Genomic DNA, 16,658 nt, shown 5'->3' with positions numbered 1-16,658 from the left:
CATTTCTAATTTGTTTGTTGATAAGCAGTGCACATCGAGTTGGGCTGTAGTAGGTATAGTATAACTAATTGACTATAATATTAGGACGAACTAAATAGAAGATACAAAACTAGGTAATATTTGAGTAATCGGCTGTTGATCAAGGCAGTGGTTTGTACGCAACAATGACTTATACAGAGACGTAGATCTTCCTACAGTAGCTCAATACATGAAGCAGCTATTATTATTATTTTGAGAGAGCCGACGCTCACCCAATCACAGACATAGATAATTAAGAAAATTTTCAGGTTTCCTCACGATGTTTTTCCTTCACCGTTTGAGACATGATATTAAATTTCTTAAAATTCACATAACTGAAAAATTAGAGGCTTTCACAGCTCTAATTGTAAAAATCTAAAATGTAATTACCTCTCTTGAAACCTCTTGAAATTTCTCTGGATAGTACGACCATAGCTAGTAAATCCTGAAAACTGATGATAGATAGGTAATGGATTTCTACTTTAGATCTGCTATAAGAAGGTGCATAAAAAATAAAGTATTGAAAGCGGCACAATACCGTCGAGCGCAGAACGCTCTACGAGAGATCGTATCGTGTATACAGTTACATCTAATTAGTACATTTTAGGGGCCATCGATGGAAAATTTGCTCATGGATCTTGATAAGAAAATTTCCACTCAATATTACAAAATTGTCATTAAATTCCTATAACGTCCATTAGCAGCATAACCATAAGTGAAACGTGGACTTAGTAAAGCATATGTGATAACTATTTATCACGGCTCAAAAAAACGTGTTCCCTGACCTTACTAATAACTTTTGATTACACACTGGAACCTCTGGCGATAAATAGACGAACGATCCGTATTTAGAAAGTTCGCGTGCTTCATAATAATCACAGTTGTCTGTTTAACTTTTTAACAAGCTTTAAGTTTGGTTTCCTTTACAAAGTTGTGCGTGGCTCGATTCATTTGACGGTGGACCAACGGTTGCAATTTGCATTTACTGTCTTTGCGGAGATAAATGAATGCTACTTTCCGTTTCCGTCGGCTTTCTTGACACATGGATCATTTGTTTAAATTTCTATTCTATTTAAATGCTTACTTCGGTACCTGTCGCTACTTACTTAATATTATAAATAAAGGTTGCCGAGCTGCATTTGTAAGTATGTATTTGTTTGTTTTTGTATCTTAGAAACTAATAACGAAATTTTATACTGCTCTTTCCAAAAGAAAAAGTAGTTATAAAAAAAAACTATCCGCAGTTTACCCGCATAGTTCCCCAACTTTCAAAATCGGTTTAGTATGTTCAGTGAACAAAGAGATTTGCGAGTGTGATAGGCTATATTTTATTATCTTATTCTCTCGGGAACGGAAACTACGCGGGTGAAATCGCGGGGTAAAGCTAGTATTGAATAAAATAATATTTCATTACAAATATAAAATGCAGGTTAAAATATATTAATGCACTTTGATATATTTTCTACTTTAATTTATTATTTTTAGGTTTAATTATTTTGATTAATGGTCGTTTAACTTGAAACGCATAAGTGTTAATAGTTAAACCAGCACCCATCTACTTAGTAGGTATTGTTTAAAATTCACACCTATGAACAAAGAACCGAATAGTGGGTATGCATCTTAATGATTTCGTTCCCGTAATGATAAGCAAGTAATGGTATATTCGTTAGCACCTTAGCAGAGTTGATTAAAGCCTAATGTGTTGCGTTGGCCGCAAAATGAATTATTAGCATTGCTAAGATGATTATCACAGCGTTCGCGACCCGATCATCAGTAAGTGATCAATTATAGATTAGTTACAACACACTGCAGTTAAAGAGCGAAAGCCTGTGATGGACAGATATTTGTAATTTTTAACCGAATTCCAATAAGGTGGAAGTTCTACATTCGGCTGTACCTACGTATGTTATTTTATAAAATCTTTTTTCAGACTATGTTTATGGTCGTAAGGGTCGCAAGTAGGTAGATACAGTGGATAATATGGAGTTAAGACTTTCACAGTCTGTAGCTATGTGTTGATTCTGTTTCTACAAACGCTAATGCTTTGAAAACTAACAAAATGTACCTACTGGAATGACAGATCCAATCGACAACTTGATTAATTGACCTGTCGTTAGCAAATGTCATTCCCATATTTTTTTTAATTTTCAAAGCGTTTCTAGAAAAAGAATCATTGTACCACATGGCTACAGGCCCAGGGTAGTTATGAATCTCCTTGGTATATACCACATTTAACGTGGTTTACATTATCGTAACGTCATCGAATATTTATTTTAGCTTCATTTGGTGGTACTGTGGAATGTCTCAGCTAAAGCTAGCCACTCACCATCCAATAAGTCCACGTGTCAGCAGCGCTAACGATAGGACATCCGATAAAACTCAAATCCTCGGTCAAGAGTAAAGCGTATTTTTTAATATTTTCTTCGTGATAAGAAATATCATATTGCCAGATATGTTCTTTGCAAATGCTCTAAGAACATCTCAAACATTTTTAAACTTAAGGTAAAATTTTTAACTCTGACAAATTCACGGACCGACGAGCTTTTCACTTTTATAGAACGCTGTAGGTCTGGCCAATCCAGACTCTTGAGCCGTTACCAGGAAATCGATATTTACTATTACTGTGAACATCCTGAATGGGGCAAGATTCGCGCATCGTGTGTAGAGATGCGTTCGTTATACTAAATTATGATCATTGAGGTGTCAAATTAATATGTTAAACCTATTTATTTCTAGCCAGAGTGTTTCAATTTTAATTGAACAAAAGAAACCGGTTGTGAAATTTTTAAATCTAGTCATACAATTCGGACGAAAGTTAATTTACATTTAACGTGTAGCCATTAGAATACATGTTAAAAAGATAACTTTTATTTAGTCTTTATCCGTTTTAAGTATAATGCACTGTCAGAGACGAAACCATTTATTATATCCAGGTTATTTGCTTGTAAATGTTAATAAATCAGCAACATTATAATACAATGGCATACTAATATAATATATTATTAAAACAGCTCAATAGCTCAACGGTAAGAGCGGTCGGACTCATTACCGAGGGGTGGTGGTTCGATCCCCGCCCCGTTGGTCTATTGTTGTACCCACTCCTAATACAGTCTTTCCCGACTAGTTGGACGGGAATGGGAATATTGTTTATATTTAAAAATATGGCAAATATTCTTTTTAAAAACAAGCTACTAAAAGTCGATGTATACGGAGTAAGAACATGGAGTGGCGACGGGACGTACTCATAGTACGAGTAAACACCACCGTCCATACCTCCGTGACATATAACGTCCGGCTGAATAAATATTATATACCCTCATCAGGTATTTATTTGGGAATAGTAGAAGCCGCGCGGTTTCACCAGAGTGGTTCCCGATGCCGTAGGAATACGGATATAAAATGCACTATATCACCCCTTATAGCACTCCCGGGGATAGTGTAGCTTTCTAACAGTAAAGGAATTTTTACACAATTAAATACCTCCTCTGTAAAAAAAGATAGAAAATAATCATATTGACACGTAGAATATTGGTTGCCTAGTATAATTGCGGCCCGATAGTATTAATTTATTCAATTTTTCTTTAAACTTATTTAATCTACTTCCCTCATTGGTCAATTAAAAAAAAATTGTGCACTAGTTATAAGAATATAACCAACAGAATTGAAAACCTGCTTTCACACTGCAACTGTGGGGTTGCCAGATATAAAAAGTTAAGTAATGTTATTTATATTATACGCTCTGAGATATCACTCGTGAATACGCTCCCTTGTGAATACGTAGCTAAAATATAGCCTATGCTACTCGGTGAACACGTATTTACCTACATTGTTTCGTATTAGTGCTACTGGTAAAAGAATTTTCAAAATTAGTTCAGTAGATTATATTTATTATATTCCCTTTAACCACACAATTTTTTTACCCCTTTAATATTAGTACCTATAGATGAAACGTTATTTTCAAAACTTATCGCTGTTCAAGATAGAACAAGTTACGTATGCACCGAGCTTTAATAGGCCAAAATTATTTTGGAAACCTAATCTTGGTTACATGAAAAGTGTAAAAAAAGTAGTTCATAAAATTAAAATAGTGTTGAGACACCTTACGTACGAGTACTTGCCTACCTACTGCCACAATAATTTATCATTTACAAAACCAGTTCATCTGGTTCAGTAATTAAATAAATCTGATACGGATATAGATCCTGATCTAGATTTAAATATTAGGCATGTGGAATATTAAATATACGTATTATATTTTATCGTCAGTTTTCAGTTTCGTCTCAATATATTATTGCATACCTACTAGCGGAAGTTCTCGACTTTGTTCACGTGGAAGCTTATTTTCATACAATCTATAAATCTATAGTAATATTTTAAAGAGGTAAACTTTGTGGTATTGTGGAGGGTAATCTCTGGATCTATTGAACCGATTTTAAAAATTCTTTTACTGCTAGAAAGCCACGTTGATTGTGAGTGTCATAGGCTATGTTTTATTCCCCTATTCTCAGTAGAACGGAAACTACACGGGAGAAACCGCGGAGCGTCGTATCATAATGAATGGGAATGAAAGATTATCTGAAAATATCTACAAAATATAAATAGTATGAGCAGTATGTAAGGACCATCATAACCTTTTATAGCGCCAACTACTAGATACCTATTACTCTGTAAAAGGTACACGTAGGTACCCACTTAAACAAATGGTAGTACCAGAATCAGTTGTATGTTAGGCAAACAGACATATTCAATACGTTACGTTACGGTACGCCAAACGTTTTCCGGTCTTTATTTTCTATTTAATCCAAATCAGTTCAGCCGTTCAAAAGAAGTTAGTTGACAAAAAAATTAATGCATGTTATACTAATTGGATGTTGTCGGATCAGCTTCCTCCTTCACACAGGAAGTAAAACTATAAGAAATTGTAATGTTGTCATCAATTGTATATTATATATTGTAAGATTTTTTTTAAAGAGCAACTGTTGAGTTACTTGCCGGTTTCTTCTCAGCAGAATCTGCCTTCCGAACCGGTGATAGAATCTTTACAAATAGTCAACTGACGTATCAAAGTTGCTTGTAAACTGAGCATACTTGAAATAAATGAATTTTAAATTTAATATTATAAAGCTGAAGAGTTTTTTGTTTGATTGAAAGCGCTACTCTCAGGAACTACAGGTCCGATTTGAAAAATTCTTTCAGTGTTAGATAGCCCATTTATCGAGAAAAGCTATAGGCTATATATTATCCCCGTATTCCTACGGGAATGGGAAGCAAGCGAATAAAACCGCGCAGCGTCAGCTATTTGTATATAAAAAACAGGCATAATAATCGATATCTTGCTTATTTGGTGGTTTAACTTTATTCAATTGAATCCCGAATATATTTTATAGGTGCCAACGCTTTTATAGAATGAAGTCGGCATAAACAATGAGTGGAAAGCGGTTACTTACGTAGGTAAATCCATCGGAAGCGTTGTCGATAGGATCGTTCTGGCCACAATGGAGCTAATTACGACGTGTGGCCGCCGCGGCCGGAACACGGCGAAACAATGCCCGAGACCTGCTATCTGTTTTTATATGTGCCTTTTGTTCACTTGTCTTACTTTTATCACAATGGAATTAAGCGAATTATTTATATCATCCATATACGAACTTTTGATTTATAGTAGTGATTCGCTCTATGATTCTGCTGAGGTATGCCGCGCTGTGACACACTGACATATAAAAAGCTCAAGTATGAAAACGAACGGTTATGTGTGTACGACCGTGATAGCCTAGTGGTTATGACCGCTGCCTCCGATTTCGGAGGGTGTTGGTTTGAAGCCGGTCCGAGACATGCACCTCCAACTTTTTATTTGTGTGCATTTTAAGACATTAAATATCACGTGTCGTGTTGAAGGTGAAACATCGTTAGGAAACCTGCATACCAGACAATTCTCACATGCGTGATGGACTATTAATGGCTTAACCCCTCTCATTCTGAAAGGAGACTCGTGCTCAGCAGTGAGCCGAATATGGGTTGCTAATGAAGATGTGTGTAGACTGTAAGTAGGTAGCTAATGTTTTTACCTGATGACGAGATATCGCTATTTAACATGAGAAATCTGCGCAAATCTATACTTAAAATTATAATAAATCTGTAGAGAGGTCAATTCTGTACATGAAATATATTCCAGAATAACTATCAGGGGGTTATTAGTGACCGATACTGATGCCAATAATGCAATCAGTAAAATTTTTGCCCATCTGTATGTTCGTTATAGAAACAAAAACTTCTCAACGGATTTTAACGAAACTTGGTAGAATTATTCTTCATACTCCTGGGCAAGTTATAGCATAGTAGTTATAGTATAGTTTTATCACGCTACGATCAATAGAAGCAGAGCAGTGAAGGGAAATGTTCGGAAAACGGGAGAATTTACTCCATTTTTACAGCGATACTACTGTAAGGGCTGGATTAAAGAGGTCTAAGGGCGAATGAAGTCGCGGGCGTTCGCTAGTGTTAAAGAAACGGCTACTCTTACATGTAAATGATAATAACTGGAACCGGCCGCTCAACGAGCTCTCCGAGGTACGGGGGTGTAACTTCCAGGCTAAAAAACACACTGAAAGTATCTGTGATGAAAGAAAAGCTCAGTAGGTGTTTCATGACCCAGGATTCGAACTCAGGACCTCATGATTCGAAACCTACCTGAAGACTTACCAACGGAATACCGATGGAATATAGTTGTCAGGAGGACACTAGATATGGTTCTTTAAGATCTGTTACCTTTATTTCTAATCAATACAATATGGTTTAGTGTACCGTAAATACGTTAAGAATGTGTTTTTATATTGGCACGACAAACTACCTCATTCGTGTTTAACCACTGACCAGTTATTATCCAAACCAGTTATTTAATAGACTTATACTTAGATCCGAATATTGTATGATTAATACTTAGAAGCAATAAACTAACCGAGAAATAGCTATGTAGTTAGAGTACCTAGAGTCTAGACAATTGCCTATCTATAGAAAATGTCGGGGAAAAACGTGTTTGATCAACGGTACCTACACTTATGTGTCTTATGGCGGAGGTCCGTCTGTAAATAACAGAGTTCCGGTTGGCTTAAATGTCAAGATAAGAACTCCCAACAATCTTGGTTACTTTGTGTTTTTTTTTTACTACAGTTAAACGCTTGTCAGTTTTTTGACGTTTTGTTAAGTCGGCCTACATGTTATAAGGTTTGTAATAAAAGTAACTGATTAAGTTCAAAAATCTGCAAGTTTCACGGTAAGTAATTAAAATGGTCCAAAGGATGCGTTACTTACACTAAATTCCGTAATCATAAGCAGCACAAAATGATAGCACAGTGGATATGACTTCTGCTTCCTATTCCGGAGGGTGTAGGTTCGACTCCGCTCCGGGGCATGCCTCCAACTTTTCAATTGTGTGCATTTTAAGAAATTAAATATCACGTGTTTAACGTCAAAAAACATCATAAGAAAACCTGCATACTTGTGTGAAGTCTGCCAATCCTCATTGGGCCCGCAGTGGACTATTACCCCAACCTCTCTCATTCCGAGAGCACAACAGTGAGCCGAATATGGGTTGATAATAATCAAACAGCACTCTTTATCGAAACAGAACATCTATAATAATACTTTAAAATACTAGCCGACGTCCCGTGGTTTCACCCGCGTTGTTCCCGTTTCCGTGAGAAAACGAGGATATAAAATAACCCTCACAAATAATGTGGCTTTTAAGTGGTAAAAGAATTTTCTCAATCGATTCAGTAGATCCAGAGATTACCCCCTACAATACCACAAACTTTACCTCTTTATATTATTAGTATAGTAACGCACTTACTGGCTTGGCACCTCCTAGATCAATAGGTAGAAAATATTATAATGTTATTTCTAACTTTTTAGTTTCGTGGGTACATTAATATTTTGAAGCTGGTTGTATTTTTTTTTAATTATCATGTCTATTTTTTTTGTTAGGTATATATGAGACTCGAGGAGTAAGTTTTCGTAAGCAAATCATGTTGTCACTTTAAGTTATGAAAAATTTTAGGGAAAACACTTTTTTATATAAGTAGATATGTGTAAATAAGTAATTACTTGCTTAATAAATGATTTAGTCTCAAACCTAGGTTGCGAAGGCGTTGCATCTTAAATGAAATAAATAAAAGGTGAATATTATTCATATTATAAAAACATTTTATTAGCAAACTTAAGTAGGAAAGTAAAAAATATAAGAAATTTATTACAATGTGTAAATGTGTAAAAATTATGGTAGCTACATAATTCGTTTATACAATGTGCCTAGATGATATTGATAAGACCAGATCAAGAGGACAATTAGACATGTTTAATATCATAATATCTTTTGCATTTCAGCTATTTTGAATTTAGTATAAGTGTTTTTATTTACGTATACAAATAAGATATCAAAATATAGTCTCAGAATATGAGAATAACGTATGTAATGTATATTAAATTGTGAATTATTATTAGTATGCGTAATAAGTTGTTTATCTGTAGATATTTTTTTAAATTACTATTATGAATAACAATTCAGTAATTTAATACAAAAGACATAGTAGTATAATGCAAAAGATGTATATGATTAAAGAAATTGTGCATTTGGAAGACGATCACACTTTTGTACAGTGTATATTCAAGCCGTACCACCGAAACAGTTGGTAGTTGAAGAAGTTGTACGTTTCAGTGAAACCATTAACCGCTTCAACTGCCGTAGTAGAAACATTTGTTTTTATTGATCGATGTAGGCCCTGTATTACAAAACTTTGATATATTGTTGGCAAAAAATATATAATGTTCTGCGAATTTTAGCAAATGTCATGTCCAATTTAGCATCAATAACACAATCGTATCACGTTTTTACAGCCGCGCTGATTAGATCACCGTTTAGCAACACAGGGACACTCTACATAAAGTTTATCGAACAACTTACTGCATAATCTCGCAAACTGCAACTGTATCAATAGACATACATTAGCAAAAATCACAGCTCGGGTTAATCAAAATAAAATTACCTTTTCATTTTTCCATTTTCGTCTTATTCGTAATTCTATAAATAAATAATAAAAGTATTGTACAGGACGGCTTCAGTTTAACGATAAGGTGGACGTTGGTAGTGTAAATTTTGCGATCCACGTATTGAGCAAAATGAAAATTCCAAATAAATAATTATATTTACAAGGTGCTAGATCATCCCTCTGAGAAACTCTCGGAAACGATATCATTAGACCTCCACGACGTCCTCATATCTAAATTTCTACACAAAATTAAATTATTCTTACATCAATTAATAATAGAATTCTTATAACAAAGAAATTATTAATAAAATCTAATAATCAACTCAGGAACAAATGCATTAATAATCGATCAAATTGAAAAAAAATCCATTTTGAATAAGTATAGACACCTACTCATAAAACCAACATAATTTAATATATTACATGAATATATTAACAACCATTTATGCAACCGCATAACATTATATTAAGGTAGCCATAGTTTCTTAAATCTAATTGGTAAATCTCTCAAAAGTTTCTTAATGCTTACAATATAATATCTATAAATTCGCTAACATTTCAAATACCATCTAATGAGATACAAGAGAATAAATTTACGCCACAAATTGGTTTTCGTCTTCAATCTGTTACATATATTTACAAAATAATGAGTATTGTTAAAGGAATTTCCTAAAGTTCTTAAAACTATTTTATGTCATAATGTAAACAAGACAATTACAAGCACTCACAAGTCTCATCAATAATTTCTCAAAGTGTATTACGTAACGTACGTAATTTAAGGAATCAATTTCCATTTAAAACTTTTCATTAAAAAAATATTTTGTTTATTAGTGGTAAACCCTTTTACAATGTACAAGAGTCTTTTTAAGTAGTCGAACGAACTCTTAGTAGACATGATTATTTTAAAATAATAATCTCATTTATTTAAACAGTTTTAAAAACAATATTATATTTATAATACGAGTATAGGTATACATGTATGTATCATGTATATTCATTACGTAATTAAACAGTATTAGGTACTTCTTAATATAAATCTTACATTATTTTGTTGTTTTTAGTCTTTCAGTCATATAGAAACTTTTACAGGCAGTGTTCAGTAACTAAACATAAGTACGTAAAATTATAATACAAACGTTCTTGGCAAGAGCAACAGACTGATTTACGTATTAGCATGCTTAATGCCTTAGGTTTAAGTATGAGTATCATTCTATTTTAGCACTTGAAGTGATATTAAAAAGTGTCGGTACTTAGGTAGATGTATCTGAGTATTATATGTATTATATAGAAAATGTATTTTCTCTATTTATTACGAGTAGTTTATTTTTGAACATTATTGTGACTGAACATAAATATAAATTTATTAAAAATCATCACAAATTAATTCATAAAATATTAATAAGTTTAAATGCTCTAATATCGTACGAGGCCCAATATTCAGTTTCCGCGACGCCAGCTACACCTAAACGACAGTGGCCGCCAAATTAACCCAATATCTCTTTTTATTGCTAAACAAAACAATTCAGAAACTTAAGATTTTTAGATAAAACGAATTCCAATAGCTTGAGTACCTACAGGTTTTACAAATATTTTAAAAGAATTTTTATTTCAATGCGTTGCTACTAAAGAGAGAGATACCTAGATAGATAGAAAAATAGAACATTATAATTAAATAACAAATCTGGGTAATATGATAAGGCTACGTTTGACGCCACGCCGATACACAATTAAGGCTGTGTCACGATTCGATACCTATTATAAAACATTTCCTGCTAAAGAGGTCGTTCAGATCAATTTTATTTTATTTTCTTAAGTTTAATATGCTTCGTAATCTTCTAATGAACTATTAATAAAATGAATTTTATAATATTATCATTGGTAGGAAATTAATTAGAAATAAGTATTTGTAAGTATTGAGAAAGTTGTTTTTTTATTATATTGAGCAGCTATTAAAAATTTATTATTTTATTATTAATTGGAATCTGATAATGTAAAAAAAAATGAGTGAAATTAATTCCTAGATATGATTTTAAAGTTTAGTCTTGGCATTCAAGTATTTCTTTTAGTTATAATAGGTACTGATACACAGTAGGGCGCGGTGCAGTAAATAATATAAGAAAGGAACAAAGAAAGGCCAATTTGTTCGATGAGAAAGGGAGCTCCATTTTAAACACAGCTATTAGAAGTAGGTACTCGTATTTGAAATTTATAGCAATCTGGGTGCAATCAGGCCTCTCCCAATATCAGGCGAAAGATTAAATTTTAAGAGCGAGTTTGTCTTCACCGGTCTCTTCAATATAGTGAACCATGCAATAGTCGATTAGATAGTAGTACTTATTACGGTAAATGTATAGGGGACCCTAGTGCTAATAAACACAAAAAGGATCATAATCGTATATAAATATTAAAAATTCTAAACCATTATATTATAATCATTAATTGAAAATAGTCTTTTAGTTGTCAAATTTAAAAAATTAATCTCGAGAGTCATGTCTTCATTAGAAAAAAATACGAAACTGGTAGCAAACAGTATATATACGTAGATACGATAGTCGAGCGGTGAAAGATAGTTGGTACTGAATGCTCGTTCTTTTACTCTGTTTTGTTTTTATTATTTTTTAGAAAGTTTGGCCGCGCCGCGCGAGAAATTACAGTGCGGCCAAACTATTGATAATCCTAAATTTGTTCATCATTGTTGGTCATTTATCTGATTACTACATAGCTAATGTTGCCGATCTGTCATACAAAAAATGGTTGTAACTCTACAGTAGTGACGTGACGTGCTTTTTAACAAAGCTCAATGAGAAAAGGAATAACTAATTCTATAAGAATCTTCAATGCAAACGTGCTTACTAAAATTACATGTATATTGTATGATTAGTTTGTAAAGATTTAAACTGTCGTATACATTGTCATAGCATATTATATATAGACATTACTAAGACATTTTGTGATGTGTGTATTTGACATGACTAATTATGAAGAATGGAAGAGTTTGAATAATTTCATAATTAAAACACTTAATTGTACCTGTTTATAGCTAAAACTAGCTAAAGCTAAATATAATCGGTAACGGGCGGAGTTACATACAAATTAACAAGCATGATAACGGTCGAGAATTTTCTGACACATTCTCTTTTACACTTTCCTTAACTGTCTAAATTACTAATTTATTTAGCACCTTACCAAATTCTTCTGTGATATTTCAGCCTTTATGTATTAGATTATAAAATACACTCGCTCTCAGTCATTCAGTTCAATTTTTGACTATGAATGTGAACGGGGATTTGGATAAGAGCGGTTACCTCTGTTTGGTGGGTTTGGAGGCACCGTTCGCGGCTGCGGTCTTCTGTGCTATGTGAGTCTGATAATGCTTCGCGAGGTGAGCCTTTTGTCTGAAACTCTTGCCACACAAGGAACACGTGAAGGGCTTCTCGCCGGTATGCGTCCTCACGTGCACGTTTACTGAGTACTTATCCTTGAAACCCTTCGAACAAATCGAACAATAATGTAAGGATCTCTCTTTCCTAACACCGTTCGATGTAGATGTTGCGGGCTGGACTGCTGTCCCTGAAGGTGTTTGAGATGTTGGCGGCGAAGTTTTGCTAGGTGGTCGTCTATGCTTTTTACCAACTTTCGTACTCGAAACCGTAGGTGAAGCGGTTACGATTTGTAGGTGTGGTAGCTGACCTTCACTGGCAGGGATCATAGTAACCAGCTCACCGTTGACGTGGTGAATATTGTATATACTGCGAATGGGATCTATTGGCTCCACAGTACAGAAAGGTTGAACTGATTCTCCTAATTCTGTTGCTATCCGTTTCAACTTTTCGTAATCATCTGGATAACTGGAATCTAGCTGAGATAGTATTATGTCATCCACGCTTTGAGTTGAAGTTGGATTTTCGCAGTTAGTTACGACAGTGGCAGTAGGCTCTTCTAGTAGTATTGATATATTAACATTGCCGTTTGGTGGACCTATTGCCATTAGCAACTCATTATCTGTGTCCTTACTATCCTGGTACATTGACGGTACATCAGCTTTATTGTTATTGTTTATGATGACCCTTTTTAGTTCTGTCTCAGCGTCCAATTTACTTACAGCGTTTTTGAGCATTGTACTATACCTAACAAAGGCTTTTCCTTGCAAAGCGCTCCGTAATAAAGATTCATTTGATTCAGTGTTTTGATCTGATAGTTTCCAATCGTTGTTGTTGTTATTATATTCGACTTCCAACATGGTAGGTGTGACAATAATTGGACTATGTGTAGACTCGTCTTTTTTATCATTGCTCTGATATTCATTTTCATCATAGGCGAAAGGTTCTATTTTAACTAAATTGCTTGTACTGAGTTCCGTGCTCGGGTTTTCTGAGTCTCCATCTTCGTAATTGAAATTTTCTACTTTAGGTAACGTGTTGAGTGAGTCTTGACTGAAATCGTTAGGAAAACCGTTCATATTCAATATAGTTTCAAGGTCTAAGGATGGATTTTGTTCCATATCTGTCGGACTAGACATGGAAACATCTTCTTCTTTCACCCAATAGCGATTGGTGTTCGTTTCATTTATGTCTTGGTTTAGAACTGTTAGTGTATAAATTTGTCCGTCTGTGTTATTACTTATTAATTTATTCGAAATAGTAGTATCAGTGCAGGAATGTGTGCTCATTTCGTTGTCTTGACTCCAGTAATATTTGTTGAGATCTTCTAACATAGCCGACTCTATCCGATCTCTATCTCGGTCGACGTTCCAAATAGAATCGAAACTTTGCAACGGATTGGAGCTAGTGGCGGCAGTCATACTGTTTGTAGTGGATGACTGTGCGCCGGTAACACTTATCAAACTATTATTGTTCTGTTCCTTAGGTTCTTCCGACAGCAAGGGGTTCGATCTCGAATCAGGTGATTCCATGAACACATTGACAGATCGCATTTGCTGTTTATACTGTGCGTCTGTTACTTCATTTGAGGTCACGAATTCAAAAAAATCCGACTTTGACAACTCTGGTGCAGTGGCCGTCATGACTACCGTTTATATAACTCAACCGAGGACGACGACTCGGCAATGGCTCTATCGATACAGTCACATCAAACAATCCTGAGCCGTGTTCAATTATTTTTGTACTAAAGTAAGTAAATCTAAGTAAAAATGAGTTACTTTTATAACCCGGTATGACTTGTACTTTTATTGGCTGTCGCTTGAGCGTCGGTAACTGATAGTGTGGGGAGCTTGGCGCTATTCGGAAGTGCCCAGCGTATCCAAACTGATAGGCGGACCGATCGAATACTGTGCAAATCTGATCCGAGCGTTCCTTTTTCCCATTATTCACCCCAATGCTGTGCGTTGCTTACGAAGGAACTTAGTTCTTTACATTTACTGCACGGTGAGCATTGCTATATTCCATTATATAATTAAGATGGTGACTGAACCGCACGAAGATGGTCTTCCTTAAGATCTGAAATAAAAGAAAAAAATGTATGTTACTATTATGATAATGAAACATAACACACTATGGCTATACGATAAAGTACTTATTTCGAAACATATTTAAAATAAATTAAATAAGTGCGATTTGATTTAAGTTATATTTTGAATCCACGGGCTTTCATGCCAAAGAAGTGGCGGTAGGCTATTTCGGCATGGCTCTCTTAATGACATAATAAAAAGGGCTCTTGCCACCATAAATATTCCTGCGCTAATCGAGCCGTTTAGGAATCAGTCGGGATGATGGTAAGAGACCTGATGGATTGACGCTGGTTCCCTGGAAAATGGGGCGGGCCCTAATGTGGGACGCTACATGCGTCGACACATTAGCACCGTGTCATATCAGGGAGACAGAATCAAGACCGGGAGCCGCAGCAGAAAAAGCTGAAACCGGTAAGTGGCTCAAGTATGCCTCTCTGATAGAGAGTTTCATATTTGTACCTTTTGCCGTGGAGACCCTTGGGCCATGGAGTCGCAGTGCCAAAAAATTTTTCCGTACCATTTCACCGCGGCTTGTTGCCTCGACTGGTGACAGAAGGGCTGGCTCATTTTTTGCGCAAAGGATCAGCCTGGCTGTCCAGCGCGGAAATGCAGCTAGTATTCTTGCCACCATTCCACGTGGGCATGATTTGTATAGTTATTAGGATAAGTTAGCTTAAGTTCCTTATTGTATTCTTTCTCAATAAAAAAGTTATATTTAATTTAGAACACAAAAGTTTGTTCGTTACTCGTTGTACTCAGAGATACGTAGCATTTGAAAAAAGTATTTTTGTTTATTTTCTATATTTCTTTTAAAATGGAGACTACGAGTTAGACCGCCAGTGAGGTGACGCCTGTTCGCTGGTAGGCGCGCTTCGTGACTTGCTCGCCCTGGTTCTGTGCAGGATCTAAAACACGACCGCCACGGCTTATTAATTGATTTAGATATCTAAGCCTATTTATTTTTAAATTGCCTGCACAAAACAAAATGTATTAAGCCCTCAGGTGAAATTCTTTTTAGAAAACTGACCTCGAAACTGTTTTGTTTTTCAAAATAAATTTTTGCTTTTTGTTTCTTGTGTAACTTAAACATTTCATGATAATACATTTTTCAAAGGTAAATAAATAATATAAAATTTTGTAAAAAATGAAACGAAATTCGACCATGAAAAGGAACACGGAGGCGCGTAGCGCGGTGCATTTAAAAGACGGAGGTCTTGGGTTCAATTTCCGGCCGGGCCAATTGAGGTTTTTGTAAAAAAAAATCTCCTTAGATTGCATCATCACTTACCATCAGATGAGATTTTAGTCAAGCGCTTGTAAATTATAAAAAAAAATAGAAACTGTCTCCAGATCTTTCAAAATATAAAAAGAAATGTTAGCCATATAACTTTATTAGAATGAGTTGAATAAAACGAACACACGCTGCGGTTTGTTATTCTAATTATTGTTATCTAAGAATTCGTTACATTCTTCACTACGTTTGACTTTTCCTCGTAGCGACTGAGTGTTAACCTTCTTACGTAACTTGAGTCGAAAAATAACTTACATTTCTATTTTATAATTTCTATTGAGCGAAGTATTATCTTTCAATACCTACTAAAAATTGACGCTCATAAACGCAGCACCGTCTTAAAATGCATTTAAAAAAAACGTATATCCTTATTAAATAAAAATAAAAACAAGAGTCATCTAAATATCTACATCATCTAAAAATATGAGTGTAGTAAAAGTAACAATATTTATTTTAAATTATTCGTCTCGTATAATGTATATGGAATATCATTTATTTACTTAATAGGAAACCTAATGGTACCATATAATAAAACGGTTTTCATTAAGTAAATAACTTTGCTTTGTAAAATAATTCGGTGTTTTCATTTTGCGTATTATTACACGTAAAATGAGAAAGGTATGTCAAACGACACGACGAATTGGAGCAAGCTGGCCGACCGAAACACATCGTATAATATTTCATCTGTTAACTGATACAACTATAACATGTTATGTTTCTAAGAAAGAAGTATATAAACATACCTATATAGATTATTGATATTTATACTTTGCAGATTTTGTACAAAAAATCTTACGGTACGTCTAGTCTTTTTCTGATCTATAAATACTTTTACGTGATT

At 34.6% G+C, this 16,658-nt stretch overlaps 1 protein-coding gene across 2 annotated transcripts in view; it reads right to left on the bottom strand.

The window, feature by feature from the left end:
* Window positions 1-8,196: 8,196 nt before the first annotated feature.
* LOC112043312 (uncharacterized) overlaps window positions 8,197-16,658 on the bottom strand; it is an 86,088-nt gene continuing 77,626 nt past the window's right edge. For both annotated transcript variants that reach the window (XM_024078653.2, XM_024078654.2), the window contains one exon: window positions 8,197-14,515. In XM_024078653.2, the coding sequence (XP_023934421.1) occupies window positions 12,361-14,082 (1,722 nt within the window). In that variant the 5' untranslated portion in view covers window positions 14,083-14,515 and the 3' untranslated portion in view covers window positions 8,197-12,360. The remainder of the gene's footprint in view (window positions 14,516-16,658) is intronic.

Source organism: Bicyclus anynana, chromosome 4, assembly GCF_947172395.1.
Source record: "Bicyclus anynana chromosome 4, ilBicAnyn1.1, whole genome shotgun sequence".
Lineage (NCBI taxonomy): Eukaryota > Metazoa > Arthropoda > Insecta > Lepidoptera > Nymphalidae > Bicyclus > Bicyclus anynana.
The sequence above is the reverse complement of the archived record's forward strand: the minus strand, read 5'-3'. Positions and strand labels throughout refer to the sequence as shown.